The 18,095-nt window shown below is 38.4% G+C and overlaps 1 protein-coding gene across 2 annotated transcripts in view; it reads right to left on the bottom strand.

The window, feature by feature from the left end:
• The window catches only part of Wdr70 (WD repeat domain 70), a 212,197-nt gene that overhangs the window by 20,719 nt on the left and 173,383 nt on the right, over nucleotides 1–18,095 (bottom strand). For both annotated transcript variants that reach the window (XM_075975932.1, XM_075975933.1), the window contains 3 exons: nucleotides 17,328–17,427; nucleotides 15,490–15,574; nucleotides 13,979–14,117 (listed from right to left, as the gene is read on the bottom strand). In XM_075975932.1, coding sequence (XP_075832047.1) covers nucleotides 13,979–14,117; nucleotides 15,490–15,574; nucleotides 17,328–17,427 — 324 coding nt within the window. The remainder of the gene's footprint in view (nucleotides 1–13,978; nucleotides 14,118–15,489; nucleotides 15,575–17,327; nucleotides 17,428–18,095) is intronic.

The raw sequence follows: 18,095 nt of genomic DNA, 5'->3' as shown, positions 1-18,095 counted from the left end.
AGTGCCTTCAGAAACCCCAGCCAGCTGTGAAGAGCCCCAGGACAATGTTAAGGGCATGGCTTTAGAGTTCTCTCTCTTCCTTGGTTCTCTAGAGGTCTGACTAAGCAGTTACTGGTTCTCAAATACGTTTTCAAGTGAGCAGGGTGAAGAATTGGAAAAGATCCACAATGTAGGCCTGATAAATTCCAAGACACCCAGCCAAATAGGCAGTTTCCAGGGGCAGCAGGTTACTGTTACTCTCTCCCTCTCCACCAACCGCTCAGGCCAGCAGACCAATGTCTGGTTGCTTTCCAGGGAGCCTGAAGGCATTTCACCTCTATTCCTGCTCACATCCTTTATCTCCAGAGCTCTGAGCCACACCACACACTCTGCTCAACACAGGCTCATAGGGACAAGCACTCTTGTCAGGCTGTAGCAGGGAGAGGCAAGCAAGAGCCCTTGAACTAAACAGTTCTTTCAGAGATCTATCCACTGTGCAATGAGTAATCAAAGCAGCCCATGAGGGGCCTGTGAGCAGATTCACTTAGGCAAAGGACACTTAAGGCTCAATTACCTTAAGACTGGTTATTAATCAAATACTACAGGGATTCCAAAACACAGAATGAAGAGACAAAATTCAAAGCTAAAGGTGGGTGGGCCTTTTTGTTTATTAATATTTATTGTGTGTGTTTAGCTAACCTTTGTAAACTTTGCAGCTAATGCGCCTCCATACTTTGTCCTGTCAAGGAAATGCATCTTATAGCAGAGAGTTGGCCATTTGCCAAACCAAACAATCCCTGAGTTGGTGGCAGCAAGCAGAGTTGCCATACTGCTAACTTGTCAAACACACATACTGGGCTTTGCCTAACAACAATGGACACGTGCCTGCTAGGAGCCCAGGCCCATTCGAAGACAGATGAGCTATAAATCCACAGAAAGAGTGCAATCACTCTCAGCCAACCAGACCACATCCGTCCTCTTTTTAAGAGATGTTTCTTTGGCTAACACGCCTGGATCCATGACATGTACTGATCAGTGCTGCAAAGCAAGAGAAGTGACATTCCCTAATCAAGGGACCAGAGAAGATCCCAGAGACACAAGACCTGCAATTCCAAAGAGAAAGGCCTTACTCCAGATTAGAACAAGCAAGTGGCAGAAGGCCACTGCAACACAAGAGCTAGTTCTGAATTTAATCTGCATGCTATACTATAGTGATTTGCTTAATTAAACTGTTTTATTCTTTCACTGATCCATTTCAGCTCACTGAAACATGTGAGTCAACTAATGGCTACCGTTAGCTGTCAAAGCTCAATTCCATTCTGGCTCGAAATTAGCTTTATTTTTTGAAAACCCAAACTCACTCTTGTTTTATTTTAGAATCTGGGCATGTAGAGTAACCACAAACTGTTGCAAACTACTTAGCTCTAGCAGCTGCCACCAAGACATAGTAGCTAAGGTTGGAAATCGTAAGATGTCCAGGATGAGTTACAATCGTGAATATGCTCAACACAGAGATCCTCCAACCCTGCAGAGACCAATAGGAAAGCAGGGATGAAAAGAGTAGCACGTACTACCAACAGCATCAAGATTCAAAGACAGGAATTTCAGAATTACTCCTCAGCAAAAGTGAGATGGCCACAAAAATGCCAAATAATTATTTCTGTGGTTTCCTAGTTTAAGTGAAACCATGGAAATGGGGAGAGGAAAAGAAAGGCAGTGATTGGACATGTGCTGTAGGACACGAGGAAAAGGAGCTGGACTTTATGTTATTGTTTTATTATATTTACTTACTTATATATTGGGGATACATGTGCTGTGACAAAAAAAAAGTCAGAGGACACTTTCAGAAGACAGTCTGTCTTTCTAGCATACGTAGTTGAGGGACTGCACTCAGGTTGTCAGACTTGGGGACAAACGTCTCCTCTTGCTGAACAATCTTACTGGCCCTGAAAGTTTATCCTATTTGATGTAATTAAGTCTTTACAAAAATAGTACATCACTCCATTTCATAGATGAAAAAACTGAGATTGTAAGTGAGTAATGCTTCTGGGTTACATAACTTAAGCCAGAGGTGAGGGATGGTCCAGTTTCCTTCAGGTACCCAGATTTCAATTCCATCATTCATTTCCTTATACTTTATATCATGCAGAGCCTTATATTGAACAATGAAGAAAACTGGAAGGTTTTTAATTATTTCCAAATCTTCCTAACTCTTAGCAAGTTGATTTTAGAAAAGAAAAAAAGGGGGGGGAGGGACTGAGACTGTGGCTCAATAGTAAAATGCTTGACTAGCATTCAAGAACCTTACATCTGATCCCCAGAAATGCAAGGGATTAGGGAGCAGATGGTATCACTAAAAACAAAACAAAAAACAAAAACAACAGAACAAAACAAAAACCTAAGTTCATAAATGTTGCTATAAAAGAATTCAATGTCCGAGCAACATCTTAGATGTGCGTGATATGTGTATCTAAATAGTATCATTAGAGAGAAGCCCATCATCCTTAATAATTTTATATCTTAAACACAATTAGGTTCAAACACCACTTCCTGACCTTTGCCAGGTGCTGACCCTCACTGAAAACCTCACTCTGTCTGTGCTCTTTTGGTTTTGTCATGTGGAAGAAGAACGAAGAAGCAAACCCCAATTCCTTGGAAAAACATGCATTTTCAGTGATTCCCCATAGCCAGCCTAACACCTGTTCATAAAGGAGAGGCCCGTGATCATGCAGCCCTGTGCATAAGAAGCCTTAGCCTCGTGGCCATCCTCAGGACTGCCCAGGACACTTTAGTGGCCGTGTGTACAGTCCACAAGAGTAAGAACACAGAACAAATGAAGAAGACAAACAGAAAGGCGAAGGTACTAGAGAAAAAGCACTCCAGATTTCTACAAGTCTGTGATCTAGTTCACAGGAAAAGAAAATTGTTTTCTGCAGTAAAATGCTGGGCTAGGGAGGCAGAGAGTGAAGTGGGAACTGCTTCAGTTCTTCCAGGCTATTAGTCTTGTCCTTGCTTCCTTCCCTCTCCCACAGCCTTGTTTTCCCCAACCTTTGTATAACACACAGGGGCCTGGGGGTTGGCCTCATCCCTCTGGATTCAGGCAGTAAATCTGATGATTAAGCTACAGTCTTCAAAAAATAAAAGTCCTCAACACCCACCTGGTTCCCATAGAAACATCTCCTGGATAGAGAGAGTAAAGGCAGACACTTTCTCTGCACTTCTCTTCTCTGTCTGGTCTTTTGAGGTAGGGTCTCACTATGCAGCCATGGCTGGTTTCTCTCCACATATCTACCTTTTATCCATGCATACCCCAATTTCAAGACAGTCCTACCATAAACTAGACTTGTCATTTTTCTTGAAAATCGTTTTCCTTCTCTGTACAAATAATTCTTTCTTTGATAAAGCAGACCGAAGCCTGAAAGGGAAAAGCTGGACACTCTCATGTCTGCAACTCTGCACCTGCCGAACCAGACAGACCAGTGCTTCTCAGCCTTCCTAATGCGACTCTTTAATACAGTTCCTCATGTTCTGGGGACCCCAACCATAAAATTATTTTCACTGCTACTTCATAACTGTAATTTTGCTACTGTTATGAATCATAATGTAAATATCTATGTTTTCCAGTGGTCTTAGGCGACTCCAGTGAAAGATTCATGTGAAGTCCTCAAGGGATCCTGACCCACTGCAAATAGAGACAATGTGCTTTTTAAAATTTCCATGTTAATTATCATATTAATTCCCAACAAACCAATGGAAAACGTATCTATTAAGATCAACTTACTGTAGACTGTACTTTAAAACTGAGATATAACCAATAAAGCAGCAAAAATCTGGAACCTGGTAGTTGTCCTTGATACTAAATGAACCACATCTGTATTTGATAATGAACTTGAAGAATTTCATCACAAGTAGAATTTCTCAGAGAAAATAAAATGTCTCTTGGGTAAAAGAAATTAAACACAATTTCCCTCATCTAATTCAAAACAACAAACGCTAATTTGCTCTAGTCCCAGAACTTGAGAAGAAATTACGATGTCTGGTAATTGCTTTTATTGATGAGAGCCTGGGAGCAGAAAAGAAGAGGACACTGAAGCTGGAATCCACAGTGACACTGGTGGGTGGTCTTCCTGCATGGCTCAGAGACCAGAGGCCTGACTAGGGGAATCCATCTCCAACAACACAACGCCTGACTGGTGGGCACAAGCACTGGTTACTGGAGTTGCAAGACAAGGAGGCCTCTCAGACCCGAATGGCATTTGAGGTAGGTACTGGAACCTCAGGCCAATACTTCTAGCAAAAAACAGCCATATCTTTGAATATCACGTTACAACTGACAAGTTCCAAGTTGTAAAAGGGTCGGTCGATTTCCTCTGTCTCCTTGAAGACTAAAAAGTCAGTGTTAACATTTCTCTTGTCTAAGTGAACCAAACTTGATCTTTTATCTTTTTAATCTTTCCTTCTGAATTGTGATTTTTAAAATAAATTTTTACTTTATTACAAAAATTGGAAATGAAATCATCATTCACCAAAATTAAGCAGACCTAGAGACTATACAATTTAATGAACTTATGTACATAAGGACTGGTGTTTTGTTTTTGCAGCACTTATATTATCTTGGAGAATGTTTTCTCATACAAATTTTTCCAATCCGATCAAAATTCTTATAACCTAATCTACACAGACTTAGGCCCTTTATCTTTTATTTGTCTATATTTAGAGATGGAAATAATAATATTAACCAGTCTTTTGCTTATCTGAACAAAACACAAATGTATATAACATATTAAGTCTCTAACTATTAAACATATGTGTGATCAAAGAATGGAAATAATTAAGCAAGAAAAATTTTAAAGAAATGAAAAAAAAAGTAGACTCTCCCCACATAGATGAGATATACAGGGCATTAAAATAATATCATTTATCTAATAGTATAAGCAAATATGTTTTAAATATCATATTATTTTATTTATCCTTTTGAGATCTCGAAAACTCCTCCTACAAGACCATTTTCTATGATTCCAGAAAGGAAATACTATCCTGAGGTATATGTTAATTATAATCTGCTCATGTGAAAATTCGGCCAGAGCTCTGATAAAACAGCTGGAAAATGTGTTAGGACAGACCCTTCATCAGGATGGAGAAGAAAACCTCAGCAAATCCTACAGGACACTGAGTCCTTCACTGGCCCATCAGGGAACACAGAGTGGTGCTGCATTTGATGCCTGAGCACTAGGCATTGCTATATGTCTACAAATGATGTGAAGACTAATGTATTTTCCTGTTCATCTTCAAGCATTTATAAACCAAGATGAACTCATGAAGCATATGCTCTCTCTCATCACTGGTTGCTTTTTAAATCAATTATTTCTATTATTTTATGTGACTGTTTTTTTTTTTTTTTGCCTGCATGTATATCTGTGTACAGCTATGTGCCTGGTGCCCACAGAGGCCAGAAGAGAGCACTGAACCTCCTAGAACTGGAGTTATTAGCAGCTGTGAGCCACCACGAAGGTGCCAGAAATCAAGCCCAGAGCCTCTGGAAGAGAATATGGGGCTCTTTACTGTTAAGCCACCTCCCAGGTTCTTTGTCTGATTTTATAGAATAGTTAACTATGCTCATTCTTAAGGTTATGTTATCTAGCTTCTGATTATTTATCTGGCTTTGCCATTCATGGTCAGCATGTCTACACAAGGAAATACAGTCACATTTAAACACTTGTGAAATAAAACACAAGCTTTTGTGGAGAGAAGGGAATAAAAATTTCTACTTCATGAACACAGAAATACTGCTTAAAGGTTTTAAAAGACTAGAAACAAAAGCAGAGAGTATTCTTTGAGAAAGCTGGCACTAAGGAGTAGTTTAAGCATCCTGTTAGAGGCAAATGTCCCCAGAAGTGACATACTGGATGCCTCCTCTTCCTAGTTCTCATTCCTCTCAGGAAGCCTGGGACAAGGTGACAGCCCTTCACCCCATCTCACATTCCATCACACATGTTGATTTTTACAGAAAGAATTTAAAAATTATGGGATTATAGAGGCTTTCAAAAGTGAGGTCCCAGTCAACCAGATGATCTTAGGGAAAGTTACTCAGCTACAGGATTAAATCTTGATTCTACAGAAAGCACTATTTCAAAAAAGAATGTCAGGACTCTAATAAGTGTACCTGAATTAAGAATCCACTTGTTGGGAGTGGAGAAAAATATAAACAAAAAACAATACAGAAAAAAAAAGAATCCACTTGTTAAACTAAAAATTGTCCTTTTAAAAGAGACTAAAAAATGAGATAATAATCATATATTTGTCTCCAGTCTGAAAAAAAGATATTGATTAAATATTTTAATTTAGAAAATTCTACTTTAAGGGGTCTTTTGCCTGCATGTGTGTCTTTGCACCATGTGTGTGCAGTTCCAGGACAGGGCACTGGACCCCTTTAGGACAGGAATCACAGACCGTTGTGGGCAGCTGTGGATACTAAAATCAGACCTGAGTTCTTTGGAAGAGCAGCTAGTGCTCTTAACTAATGAACCATGCTCCCAGCTCCTTAACAAGAGACTGCGGTGTCAAATGCTAACAGGTAATGTTTATTTACTTCAAGCTCAGGGCGGTGGTGCACACCTGCAATCCCAGCACTCAGGAGGTTGAGGCAGGAGAAACATGAGCTTGAGCCCAACATGGACTACATGTGATTTTTTTTTCCTTTTTACTTCAAATCACTGTATATTTTACAATAAAGCACATTAATTAATAGTATAACAACCAAAGCAAATTAAATTAAACAGAGTTTAGATTGCCAATATTTTTAGCATCTGTAGCAAATTTGGGTTTCTTCCACTGAACTCAAACACAGTTATTTTTAGTAAGTGCAAAAGAGAGAATCAATCTCAAGTTTTAAATAAGCAGACAAAACAAAATGTACACTTCATTCATCAAATTACAAGTAAATTATATTTATGACATCCCAAATTATTTTCGAAATCATTAAAAAATACAAACAAAAGAAACTGAGAGGAATTAGACCATTAGGTATAAATCTTAAATCTCAATAAGAACATTCTATAATCAAATGCAATAAAAAGTAAAGCAAGATCAACAAAAACATTTCTAACAAATGGCTACCACATACCAAGTGCTGTACTAAGCACAAGGAATGTCATGCACTTACCACACACAGCACCTGCAGCCCCCTAGGGGCCCTCCCAGTCCAATTTAGTCTCTGGAAAACTTAGACTGTCTGAGAAACATTATCAAAGATAATGGAGGTGCTGAGAAAATCCAATCCTCAAGGAAAAGTTTTTGAGTTTTTTTTTGGGGGGGGGGTCTTCTTTTAAGAATAAGTTTGGTTCGCTCAGACAAGAAAAGACAAGAACAGCAACTTTATAATCGTCAAGGAAGCAGTGGATATTGACCAGCTGTTCCCCAAGTCCAGGAGGACTGGAGTAAAGGATGTGGGCTCTAAACATGAGAATGTGAGGCTAAAGAAAAGGGACTCTTTGGGGAGGCTGTAAAAATCTTCTGTGAAAAGCAACTCCAGTTTTTTACACAGGGCAGTTAAATCATAGTTCTCAGGGAACGACATGGACTCTATAATAATGTGGGGAGTCTGCAGAAAGTATGCCCGACTCCAGACAGCAGCCAATTAAGCAAAAGCCAGTAGCTCGCAGTGGTATTGCTGTCAAGGGAACATCCCAGCTACATGAGTGGGAATCTTCCTTTCTAATTAATGGCCTATAGTTTATAATGGAATGTCAAGTATTCCATTCTCAGGACTCTTGCAAGTAGTCACAGATGGTATGATGGAGATGATGTCAATTCTGCTTATATACAATATGTCTTATAAATCACTCCACTATATGCACTCTTTAGAAAAAGGTGAAGTTCATAATATAACAATTTTCAAAAAAATACAATGGGATCAGCAGTACACTAGTGCCTATCATCTTCTTTTCTTAAAATATTTCAAGACTTGATACGGCAGTTACTAATAGACGAGAAGGAAATCAATGGCTCCATTGCTTCCAACACCTATGTGCCTACAGAGGGACATTCTTTAGATCCTGAGTACGGCTGCTATCGACCATTCAGAGCGTGAAACCTTCAGGTTCTCTGAGAACAACACAGTCATTTCATTAAGTCCTTCTTGGACATTAGGAGGCAGGCAATTGAAGCTAAGTTATAGTTACATGCAAAGTATATGTATAAGCAGATTCCTTAAGGAAATCCCAAGAACGAGCTTAGTGTCTTTCTGGTGCCACATCTTCTATATTATGAAGGCAGCAAAACCAGAATTCTATCTTTCACTATAATGGATAGCATCTTTTTGCCCTGGCGATTAAAGACTGAGCACTGAGCCAACAGATAATGAAACACTGTCCTAAGAGCAATGCTAGACATGTGCCAGTGCTACACTGGCCAGTTTACACTAAATACCAACACCTCCTACTTATGGAAGATGAGGAAACAACTTAACCTCTGAAAGCCTGCCTTCCTGTTAGATAAACTGCCCTATCACTTGGCTGTGATACCGGCTTTATTACATAAAAATATGTTGATCAGGTTCCTTCTAGGATCTGCATTAATATTTCAAGAAGCGAATTAAAGTGAAATATCATTAAGCTGATATCACTTTATTCAAAAATACATAATCCAAAGCAACTGATATTCTCTAGGCAACCGGCAGCCTGACTGCTCTATAATAAAAATCAGATAATGGAAAACTAGTTAATTCAAAGCCCACATTTTCCATCTCCTTGTGTTTTGCATTAAGAAGGTTTCACTATATTTGAGAAGGCAGCTAAATGCCAAATGCAGTCTTCAGAGTCTCATTTCTACTGGCATTTTCACTGTTGGTAGCTCACGTTCTCTTGTGTATTACTACTAGGATGAGCCTGACCTGGCATAGATGCTACTCAACCCCTCTACTTTTAGAAGCTTTCAGGGTGGGGCAATTTTGCCTGAACTAGAACTCTGTATCACTAAGACATGATTAGTCTATTCCCCGTAGCAAAGGAAGAACAGATGGAGTCCTCTGCTCCTTTGGAGACAAGCTCTCACATGCTGGGCTTCAGTAATTTGTTTGAAGTGAATTCCCAGATCACATATATCTATATTCAAATGTAAGAACAAAGACACATTCCAAAGGCAACTCTGAGCACTTCTGGAATATCCATTTATTTGAATTATCTTTCTGCCCTCCTCCACAGGCATAAATAATAGAGGATGGGTACAGTCTGAATGGTCATCACTTATAAATTAAGGTAAATAGCTAGTTTCATGTAGGAGCTTAGCATTTATGGCCCTTTTATATCCATCTGTTCTTCCTCTTCAACTCTTCACACTTAAATACCAGTATTCTCCCCTAGTAAGAACACACATGAGGGGCTGGAGAGATGATTCGGTAGTTAAGAAAGAGCACTGGCTGCTTGTCTAAAGGTCCTGCGTTCAATTCCCAGCAATCACATGACAAATTACAAGCATCTATATCAGGGTACAATACCCTCTTCTGGCATGCAGGCAGACATGAAGATAAAGCACTCATACATAAAAATATGCAAATAAGTATAATTTAAAAAGAACACATGTAATATATATATATATACTGTATATAATAAGATGTTAAATATATTGTGTGTGATACTTTTGTGGGAAATTGGCATTTTCAATGCTTAAAGTAATATATATAGCAATTTTATTAAACATAGATGCTATTAATTTTAATGTCACATCTGAGATAACCTATGACTAGTGGGATAATAAATATCTAAAAATTAATCTTATTTGCAATGGAATGTATCTATGAAGAATGAGATCTTAGGGTAAGGGAGGACGTGAACTCAAGTTCTCTTCAAAAATTCACAAGATTAAATAAAGAAGGAGACAGCCATTACTCTCATGGAAAGTATTTGTTTGTATTATTGTATTTGAAGACACGGTTCACTAGCCCAGGCTGGTCTCAAATCACACTGATCCTTCTTTCTGCCTTAGCCCCCTCAGAGTCAATGAACCACCATGGCCAATTCTTGTTTTTGAAAACAGAATTATCGACCTTACTTTTTCCTCAACAGATGTAGACAACAATTTCTATTATCAGATAAATTGATCCTAAGCAAGAACTTTCCCCTTTCTTTTGGTTAAGTATATGAACTTTGACACAACATAATTTTATCAAAAGTTATATATAATCTAACCAATATGCATGAAAATAAATGACAATGATAAGCTGGTAGTAACTGAGTCAATAAATAATATCATAAAAATCATATTGTTGTCATCTATCTACCTAAAATTACATGCACACGTGCATGTGTGTGTGTGTTATCTGTCTGTATATGGGGGCGTACAATTGGACAAAAGGAAGATTCCAAAAACAACTGCACTTGCATTGTAAAATGTGTGAAAACATTGCTGAATGCAATGAAAATAATAAAATTTAAATATCTGCCATCTCCTACTGCAGGAGTCGAGGCTCTCCATGGTGAGTCTATACTAACTACAGAACGGAAAATATTCAGACTGGCACAATGCACAAAGTAGAGTTGAAATAAGACTTTTTAAAAAACAGTTTCAAACAAAACATAAAAAATACACTTGTTAAATTTTATTATTAATGTTGGGATGTATGTTTACTCACGATATACCATGGCGTGCATGTGCAGTCCGTCCTCCCTTTCCACCTTTATGTGGGCTCCAGGAATTGAACTCAGCTCATCAGGCCTGTGGAGCAAGTGCTCTTATCTACTGACCTATCTAGCTGGCCTGCACCTGCTATATTTTAAAACGCTGTTTTTGGACAAAGACTATAGGCCACATTTAGTCAATAAAATTTTAATTGCAGAGATCGACATCTCTTGGTTGTAAATATTTGGGTCCACATTATGTTGAGCTTCCTGTCCTACATTATAACTACTTAAGAGTAGTTTGTTTGGAAGCGTAAAGCCAATCATGTTTCCCTAAGGTGAACGGACAACATCTAGGGCAGACATTAAATGCCACTGCCTGTATATTCACTAACAGTAGCAACTGTTACTGCTAAGAGTATCAGATGTTCCCTTTTATAAAAAGCAAAACTCAACAAGAATCTCCTCACTATACTGAATCATGGAATTACTAAAAGAATAATGAGTGTTGGGGGCTTTAATGACAAAACATCATACAATGAAAACAGTCGTCCCTTACTCCCTTTTGACTCTTCTAGCAAAGTGTCCATGCTTTATCTAGTCCAAGGGATGTGTTTATTTTCTTACATTCCCAAGAAGCCAAAACTTGAAGCAACAGGTCAAAGGGCAGTTTAAACCCTTTAGCCTAACATTCTACTATATAAACAGACACGGAGGCTGTCTGATGTTAACACGCCCTCATCACCACCATCAATCAATGATTTACAGAGGCCTTTCCAAGCCCTGTGGTTTTGTCATTGTCTCCATGTCTCTCTTCAACTATCTAACCAAATGGATCTGAAAATCTGCTTCTTTGCTTCTCCAAAATGACTCGTGCTAATATAACGTATATTTTATTTAATGAACTTTTCCCTTTGCTAGTGTCTCTTGGTTTGCTCTCTCCTCTTGTATGTTGTTACTTAAGGGTAATCTTTATACTCTTCTATACCCTTTCCTATCAAACTCATCAGCCAGTAACCATTTCAGCTATGAATTATAAATGATGCTCCCAAAATGTATGCACTTTTTCTTATGCACTAAACTCATTTGCCCATCTGTAGTAAAAATGTAAACCCAAAATAAAACAAAAACTTACATTTTCATATCAATAAACAGGGTTCAGTGTCTTTCCTAAAGGTACAGACACAGGTAGACAGAAAAGATTGTTTTGGCATCGGACAAGTACAGTTGAGAAAGTCCTTAAATTCCTGATCTCCTGCCTTCACCTCAAAACTGAATGCTGGGATCACAAACATGCACTACCACATCCAGTCCATACCATTCAGCTCTAGGTACTGAACTTAGGATTCCCCTATGGAGGTGTACTACCAACTGAGCTACATCCCTAGTCTTAAGATAAACTATTATCTCAGAAATGTTCACTAAGATTTGAAGTGAGAAACCCCATTTCATATACAGATGCTCACCAATCTGGTAAATCTAGCCCTTTCACTTCAACAACCTAAGTCATTCCTGTGTCATTCCTTGTTTTCAAATAAATGGCTACAAAATAAAATGACTTCTTTATTCCAGTTCAACCTCTGTAACTCAAAAAGCCTTTGTCCTGCTTCACCTTTCAAGGACACAACTTTATTTTGCGCTATGCATGATTGTACTTTTCAAATGTTATCTATGCAGCAAACCCCAAGGATTCCACAGAGAAGAAAACAATGTTTCTACCTGCATGGGATTTAGAACTTGATTAAAGACATAAAGAACAAATAAGTCTATACCATGAGGTGATGGAAATGCCGTGGAAAGGAAGAGCAGCAGAGAAAATATTATCACATTATGAGACACAGATTTTCTGAGTAAACAGTATGTTCTTCCAACAAATAAATGAAGCCAAGCATGTCTAATGTGCAGGCCTACCTACATTTTCTTAATGTTTTTATATTTCAACTTAAATTATAATTTAAAAATGCCACACCAAGAATAATACAGGAAACGTACAGTCATTTAGAGGTATAGCTTAATTCAGAAATAACCAACTGTAATAATTTTACTTTTTAAACATTTTGGGGGAATTTTATAAGTACTGAAATTTTACTTTTTGAGATTAAAATTAATACAATTATTTCTCTTTGAATCTAGTGTTTTTGTTGGCTCCAAAAATTGTATTTCAAGCACTAACAAGTTTCACATTTCATGATATTAGACTCCATAAAACCTGAATGTATATCAAGAGTGTGTCTCCTCACTATTTCACATTTGTAACATAAAGTCCAGTACAGCTTCAAATTTGGGACCTACACATTAAGACCTATAGTAACACTAGACATCTGAGACATGAGCTTTGTTTAAACACAGTTGTTCAACTGTCTGAATCACTGAAGTGTATAATTTGTCTCAACTGTTTACAAAGAGCTGAAACAACTGGAGAAAGCAACAGAGGAACACTGTGTGAGATGAGGTATTACTCAGGATTTGAGCCAGAGAAAAGAGGCACAGACATCAATTGCCCTATTTCACACTCAGAAAGTCACAATTATTTGCTTTACCATCTAAATAATAAAATGCACCTTTAAGGAATTCAAATTTTCTTCCTGGAATCTTCATCATTATTACATTCCACACAGCTCCAGTCTCAGGATACGAATGAATGAATGAATGAATGAATGAATGAATGAATGAATGAACAAATGAATGAATGAACAAATGAATGAATGCTAATATTTTAGTGTTCATATAAATACGCATGGAAAACTAAAGGTTCTTTGTCTTTTAAAAAATATGCCAGAGTCAAATGTAAATGTTTTAAACTTCTGAATACTATATTAGGTTCCGGGTAATGTTAAGTCTTCTCTTATTGCTATGACCTTCGCATGCAGAACACTTCACAATTGCACAGGAACACACATGTTGAAGGCCAGTCCTCTTATGCACTGCATGACGACCAACCTCATCCCTCCTTAGTCTGGTTCCAGGAGAAAAACAACACAGGCTCAGCTGAACTTCTGACTAAAGTCTGAGTCTATAAAAAGTGCCATGCTGGGGGAAAGGGGACAATGTAGATCAGTCAGTCTACAGTGTCCTAAAAAATCTTAGAGTGGCTGGGCACGGTGGTTCATGCTTTTAAACCCAGCGCTTGGGAGGCAGAGGCAAGCAGATCTCTGTGAGTTCGAGGCTAGTCTGGTCTACAGAGAGAGTTGAAGAACAGCAAGAGCTATAACACAGAGAAACCCTGTCTTAAAAAACAAAAACAAAACAAAACAAAAAGTCTTCTGTTAGAACAAGAAACCACCATTATACTACTGTAAAGGCCAGAGTTTGTGTTCTATTCAAAACAAAACAAGAGATGCTAACTTCACGTCATTCAAGAATAGAGAGAAAAAGAAGGAACATACCGCATCTGTGATGTCGATCTCATACACCCTTTGGAAAGTCCTGCGCTCGAAGAAGACAAGTTTGCCGTTGCCACATCCCCTTTGAACAGAGGTCCCAGTGACTATGAGTTTATCATCAGGACTGAAACAGCAGTCAGTCCTACACACAAAAGAGACAAGTATAAACCCAGGGCTCCGACAGCAGTGTAGCGATAATGCGAGAACTAAAAACACATAAACATCCCCATAAAAAAAGCTAATGCCTACACATTGGCCTACACATCAGGCGTTTTAAATAATTTGCTTAATCTTTACAATAACGATATAGGTTAGAAGTCCTCCTCACTGTACTAACAGAGAGGTTAACTAAGCCTTGCTCATTAACACACAAGAATGGGATACATCTGGGACTCAAATGTAGGCAGTCTGACTTCAGAGTCTGCTTTTAATTTCCATACCATGACATGTTGTAATGTAAAGAGAGTGTGAGAAACATGCAATACGGAGTATCTACAGACAAACAAACACATCTGATAAAGTCAAATTAGCTTTGGCCACTACAAAACTACTTGTACTGCCCCCGTCACTGCTATCACCTCCAAATGGTGTCAGTCACATCAAGTCAAGCTCTACAAGAGAAGGAAGCTGCGCTGCTGGAAACAAGCTGCTGTCTTTGACTCTGCAGTTCTTTATTGTGGATATTCTACACGTTATGCAGAGAAGTTACGGGGTCGGCATTGTTTCAGCACGTGTAATGGCTCTAAACCCCTCATCTGTTCTAAACTGGCGATTGCTGGTAGGTTTACTTTTTAACAGCTAACGCACAGGCCGTGGGCTGTGCTGGCATGGGCGCTCTACTATCACACGGTTTCTCTCATTTGAACCTTCCGGTTGGTCATTATTTAACACAGATGTAAAGTTTCACTTCTTCCAAAATAGAAACCGTTTCCTAGGCACCAATTATAGGACTTAGAGGTTAAATCCCACCTCAGCTGCCTCAGAATAATCTTTGAAAGCTTCAGTTGCCAGACGTAGTAGACTGGAGATAACTATGTTTGGTCATTCCTGACAAAACAGTGTCAATAACATAAAGAGCTCTGTGTGTATATAACAAATATACATATAAAATCAGGGACAAATTGACATAATTTATCTTCAAAACAAATATGCAAAATTTAAAAAAGTACTTATCAAATCCCTTTCCTAGAAGATTAAAATACTTGATGCAAATTAACATTAAAGAAATTGTTCACCTATGCTGATCAAATAACAAAATATGCTACTTGTGCTTGTGGGCCTGGAGGATGACTCAATGTTTAAGAGCACTGGCTGCTCTTCTAGAGGACCCAGGTTCAATTCTCAGTATCCATATTGTTGTCCACAAACATCTATAACTCCAGATATAGGGGATCTAGTGTTCTCATTTGGCCTTCTCGGTTACCAGGCACATGTGTGGTACATAGGCATGCAAATCGCAAAACATCACACACATGAAAAAGTTGTTTTAACTTAGAAAAGAAACGATGACTTACATTGGGAACAAGGTGGGAAGGTCTGAGGCTGAAAATAATGGCTTATTAAATTGTCTGACGTCCCATAATTTTAGTGTATCATCACCTAATTGAGGAATGAAGGGGACAAAAGACAAGTGAATTTTGTACAAAAGAACTCATGCCAGCTTAAGGTTTGCTAAACAATACATAACTATAAAAAAGGGAGGATGGGAAGAAGTAAAGAAAGATGAATCAAGGGGAAAGAAGGGAAAACCGAAGAGCACCGAAGCACATTTCCCTTTTTTATTTGTTTAGGGAGTTTGAAAAGGCAATAGCAGTTGCAAAAATAGTATAAAATTATATGATTCTTAGTCATCCTCCTAGCAATTACTTTGCAGATTGATTAGCATCTGCCGGCAACTCTGCAGAACTTCCACCAAAGAACCACATTAGAGCAGATGGTAGATCCCTGTGGTATGCTGAGTACAACCGGCTTTCTTGGGAAAGCCTAATTTCAGAACCATCAGGCCTGGAAATAGTTCAGCTCACAACAGATTATCTTTCCCATTAGTATGTGGGTAGAATGATCTATCAACATTAATGAGGTAGGCCATGTTATTTCTTGCCCCCCAGAGTAATCTGACTTGAGGTAGGCCATATTATTTCTTGCCTCCCTGAGTAATTCAACTTGTGGCTATCAGTCTTCATTTTGCTGGAAAAGTACTACTTTTCCAAGCTGCTTAAAGAGTAATGAACATTCTTATAAGGATACCATTTTTATATTTCTATAGGGCTACTCACAAACTCCTAACTAGAACAAGAGTCAAGCTCATATAAGTAATGTCTGCTGTCCTTTCTCCCAAGTACCCACAGCCTAAGACTGGCCTTGGCCCTTTGGGTCCAAGAAGGAATCAGGATCAGTTGGAAGAGAGATTGGAGAGTTAATAAAGCCCATTCTGTCCCTGACTTTGGAATGTTACTGCATTGTCAAGAGTCAGCTCAGAAATCCGCAGCCATGCTCCATAATTTATAGTTCACAGGCTGCCCAGCTACCGTCCACCCCCCTACTAGACACAGCCTTATTCATGTGAGACGGACGTAGCATACAAATCAGGAACAAATCAGGAATACCCAACATGTAACCATATCTAGGTTAGAATACAATAATACAGAATAAAATAGAGTGGAAAGCAGCTAATTATAAAACCCCTGACCCCCAAAACTAAACTGTAGTGATGTTTGAGCTCAGACAGTAGAAAGAGTACCACACAACATTTGAAATAGCAGGCACGAAATGATAAAGCAAGAGAGAACAAATAGAGGAAGATAGCTGGGAATGTTCATATACATCTGTCAAACAAGCAGCATCTTTAGGCATCAAACAAATCAAAAGCTTGAAGCAAGCCTATTGAATTCACACTTGAGCGATAGAATAAAAATCTAAAGAAAAAACATAGTTTCTAAACTTTGGTTGATAATACTTTTACATTTGTTATTTATGCACGCATGAATTAATTATCTATTGCACGTACATACAAAAGCATGCTAAAGCTTGCACACAGACGCCAAAGGACAACTTCGTAGAGCTGTTTTCTCCTTCTACCATGTGAGCTCTAGGAATCAAATAATCCTTAGGTCACCAGGCTTGGCAGCAAACACTTTAATTGCTGAGCCATCTTGCAAGACCAATTAGTAAATTTTGATACAGGCAATGTTGCCAAGTTGAAAACACATTTAATTAAAAAAGAATCTGACTGGCAAAGATACATTAACAAGGCACAGTTAACTTTAGTAAGCATTAAGACATTTGTCTGACATTTAAGAGTTAAGGATTCTTCTTATGTATAGAAACACATCAAAAAGAGCTGTTTACCTACCTCCACGAGAGGCAAGGACATTACCATCATAGGAAAAAGCCACACAAGAAGTATCTGTGCCAGGGTCATGAGCCTGTTTATAGTGGAATTTGGGGTGAACCTGCAAGTAAACACAAGCAAGTGTAAGCAAACTCTTATATTCAAATAAGACAAATTGTGTGCAAAAGAACATTTGATTTTATCATCCAGACAATTATATACATCTTAGGTAAAATACTAATTTCACCTGATTATAGTCTTGTTCCTTTAAAAAAAAAAAAAGGAAGGCTTTAACAAAATTTACTTGCAACAACAAAGAAGCAATACATCCTAGCAGAAGACATTTTTAGCAAGGCCTGAGTGATATAAAATAACAACTATTTTTGTATTTGCTTCTAAAGCTATTGGGATCATGTCCCCACTTTATCTAAATGACAAAATTGATCATTATCCCCCCCCTTCCAGAGTTTTTCCTAAGGGCCTGCATCACCACCTGTACTTGGAAACTATCAGCCTCTTTCAGCTCCTTCTCATCCCCTCCCTCCATTGGCATTATAGCAATAGATTTTTGAAATGTCTAACACTGCCTTGGCATCTGCTTCCCAGAGGACCCGAATATGCACAGACGTTAGGAAGCAAAACAAGCAACGGTCAGTAAAGGCATGAATGCACTGTTTTGTTTACTTTTGGAGCCCAGTCAATGGGCAAGAAAAACATCATGATCTGAGACGTGTGCTCAATTAGCCCCTTAACACAGAAGTTCTCAACCTGTAGGTCACAACCCCTTTG

The sequence above is a fragment of the Microtus pennsylvanicus genome, chromosome 6, assembly GCF_037038515.1.
Source record: "Microtus pennsylvanicus isolate mMicPen1 chromosome 6, mMicPen1.hap1, whole genome shotgun sequence".
Taxonomy (NCBI): Eukaryota; Metazoa; Chordata; class Mammalia; order Rodentia; family Cricetidae; genus Microtus; species Microtus pennsylvanicus.
This window is presented reverse-complemented; position numbering and strand designations above follow the sequence as displayed.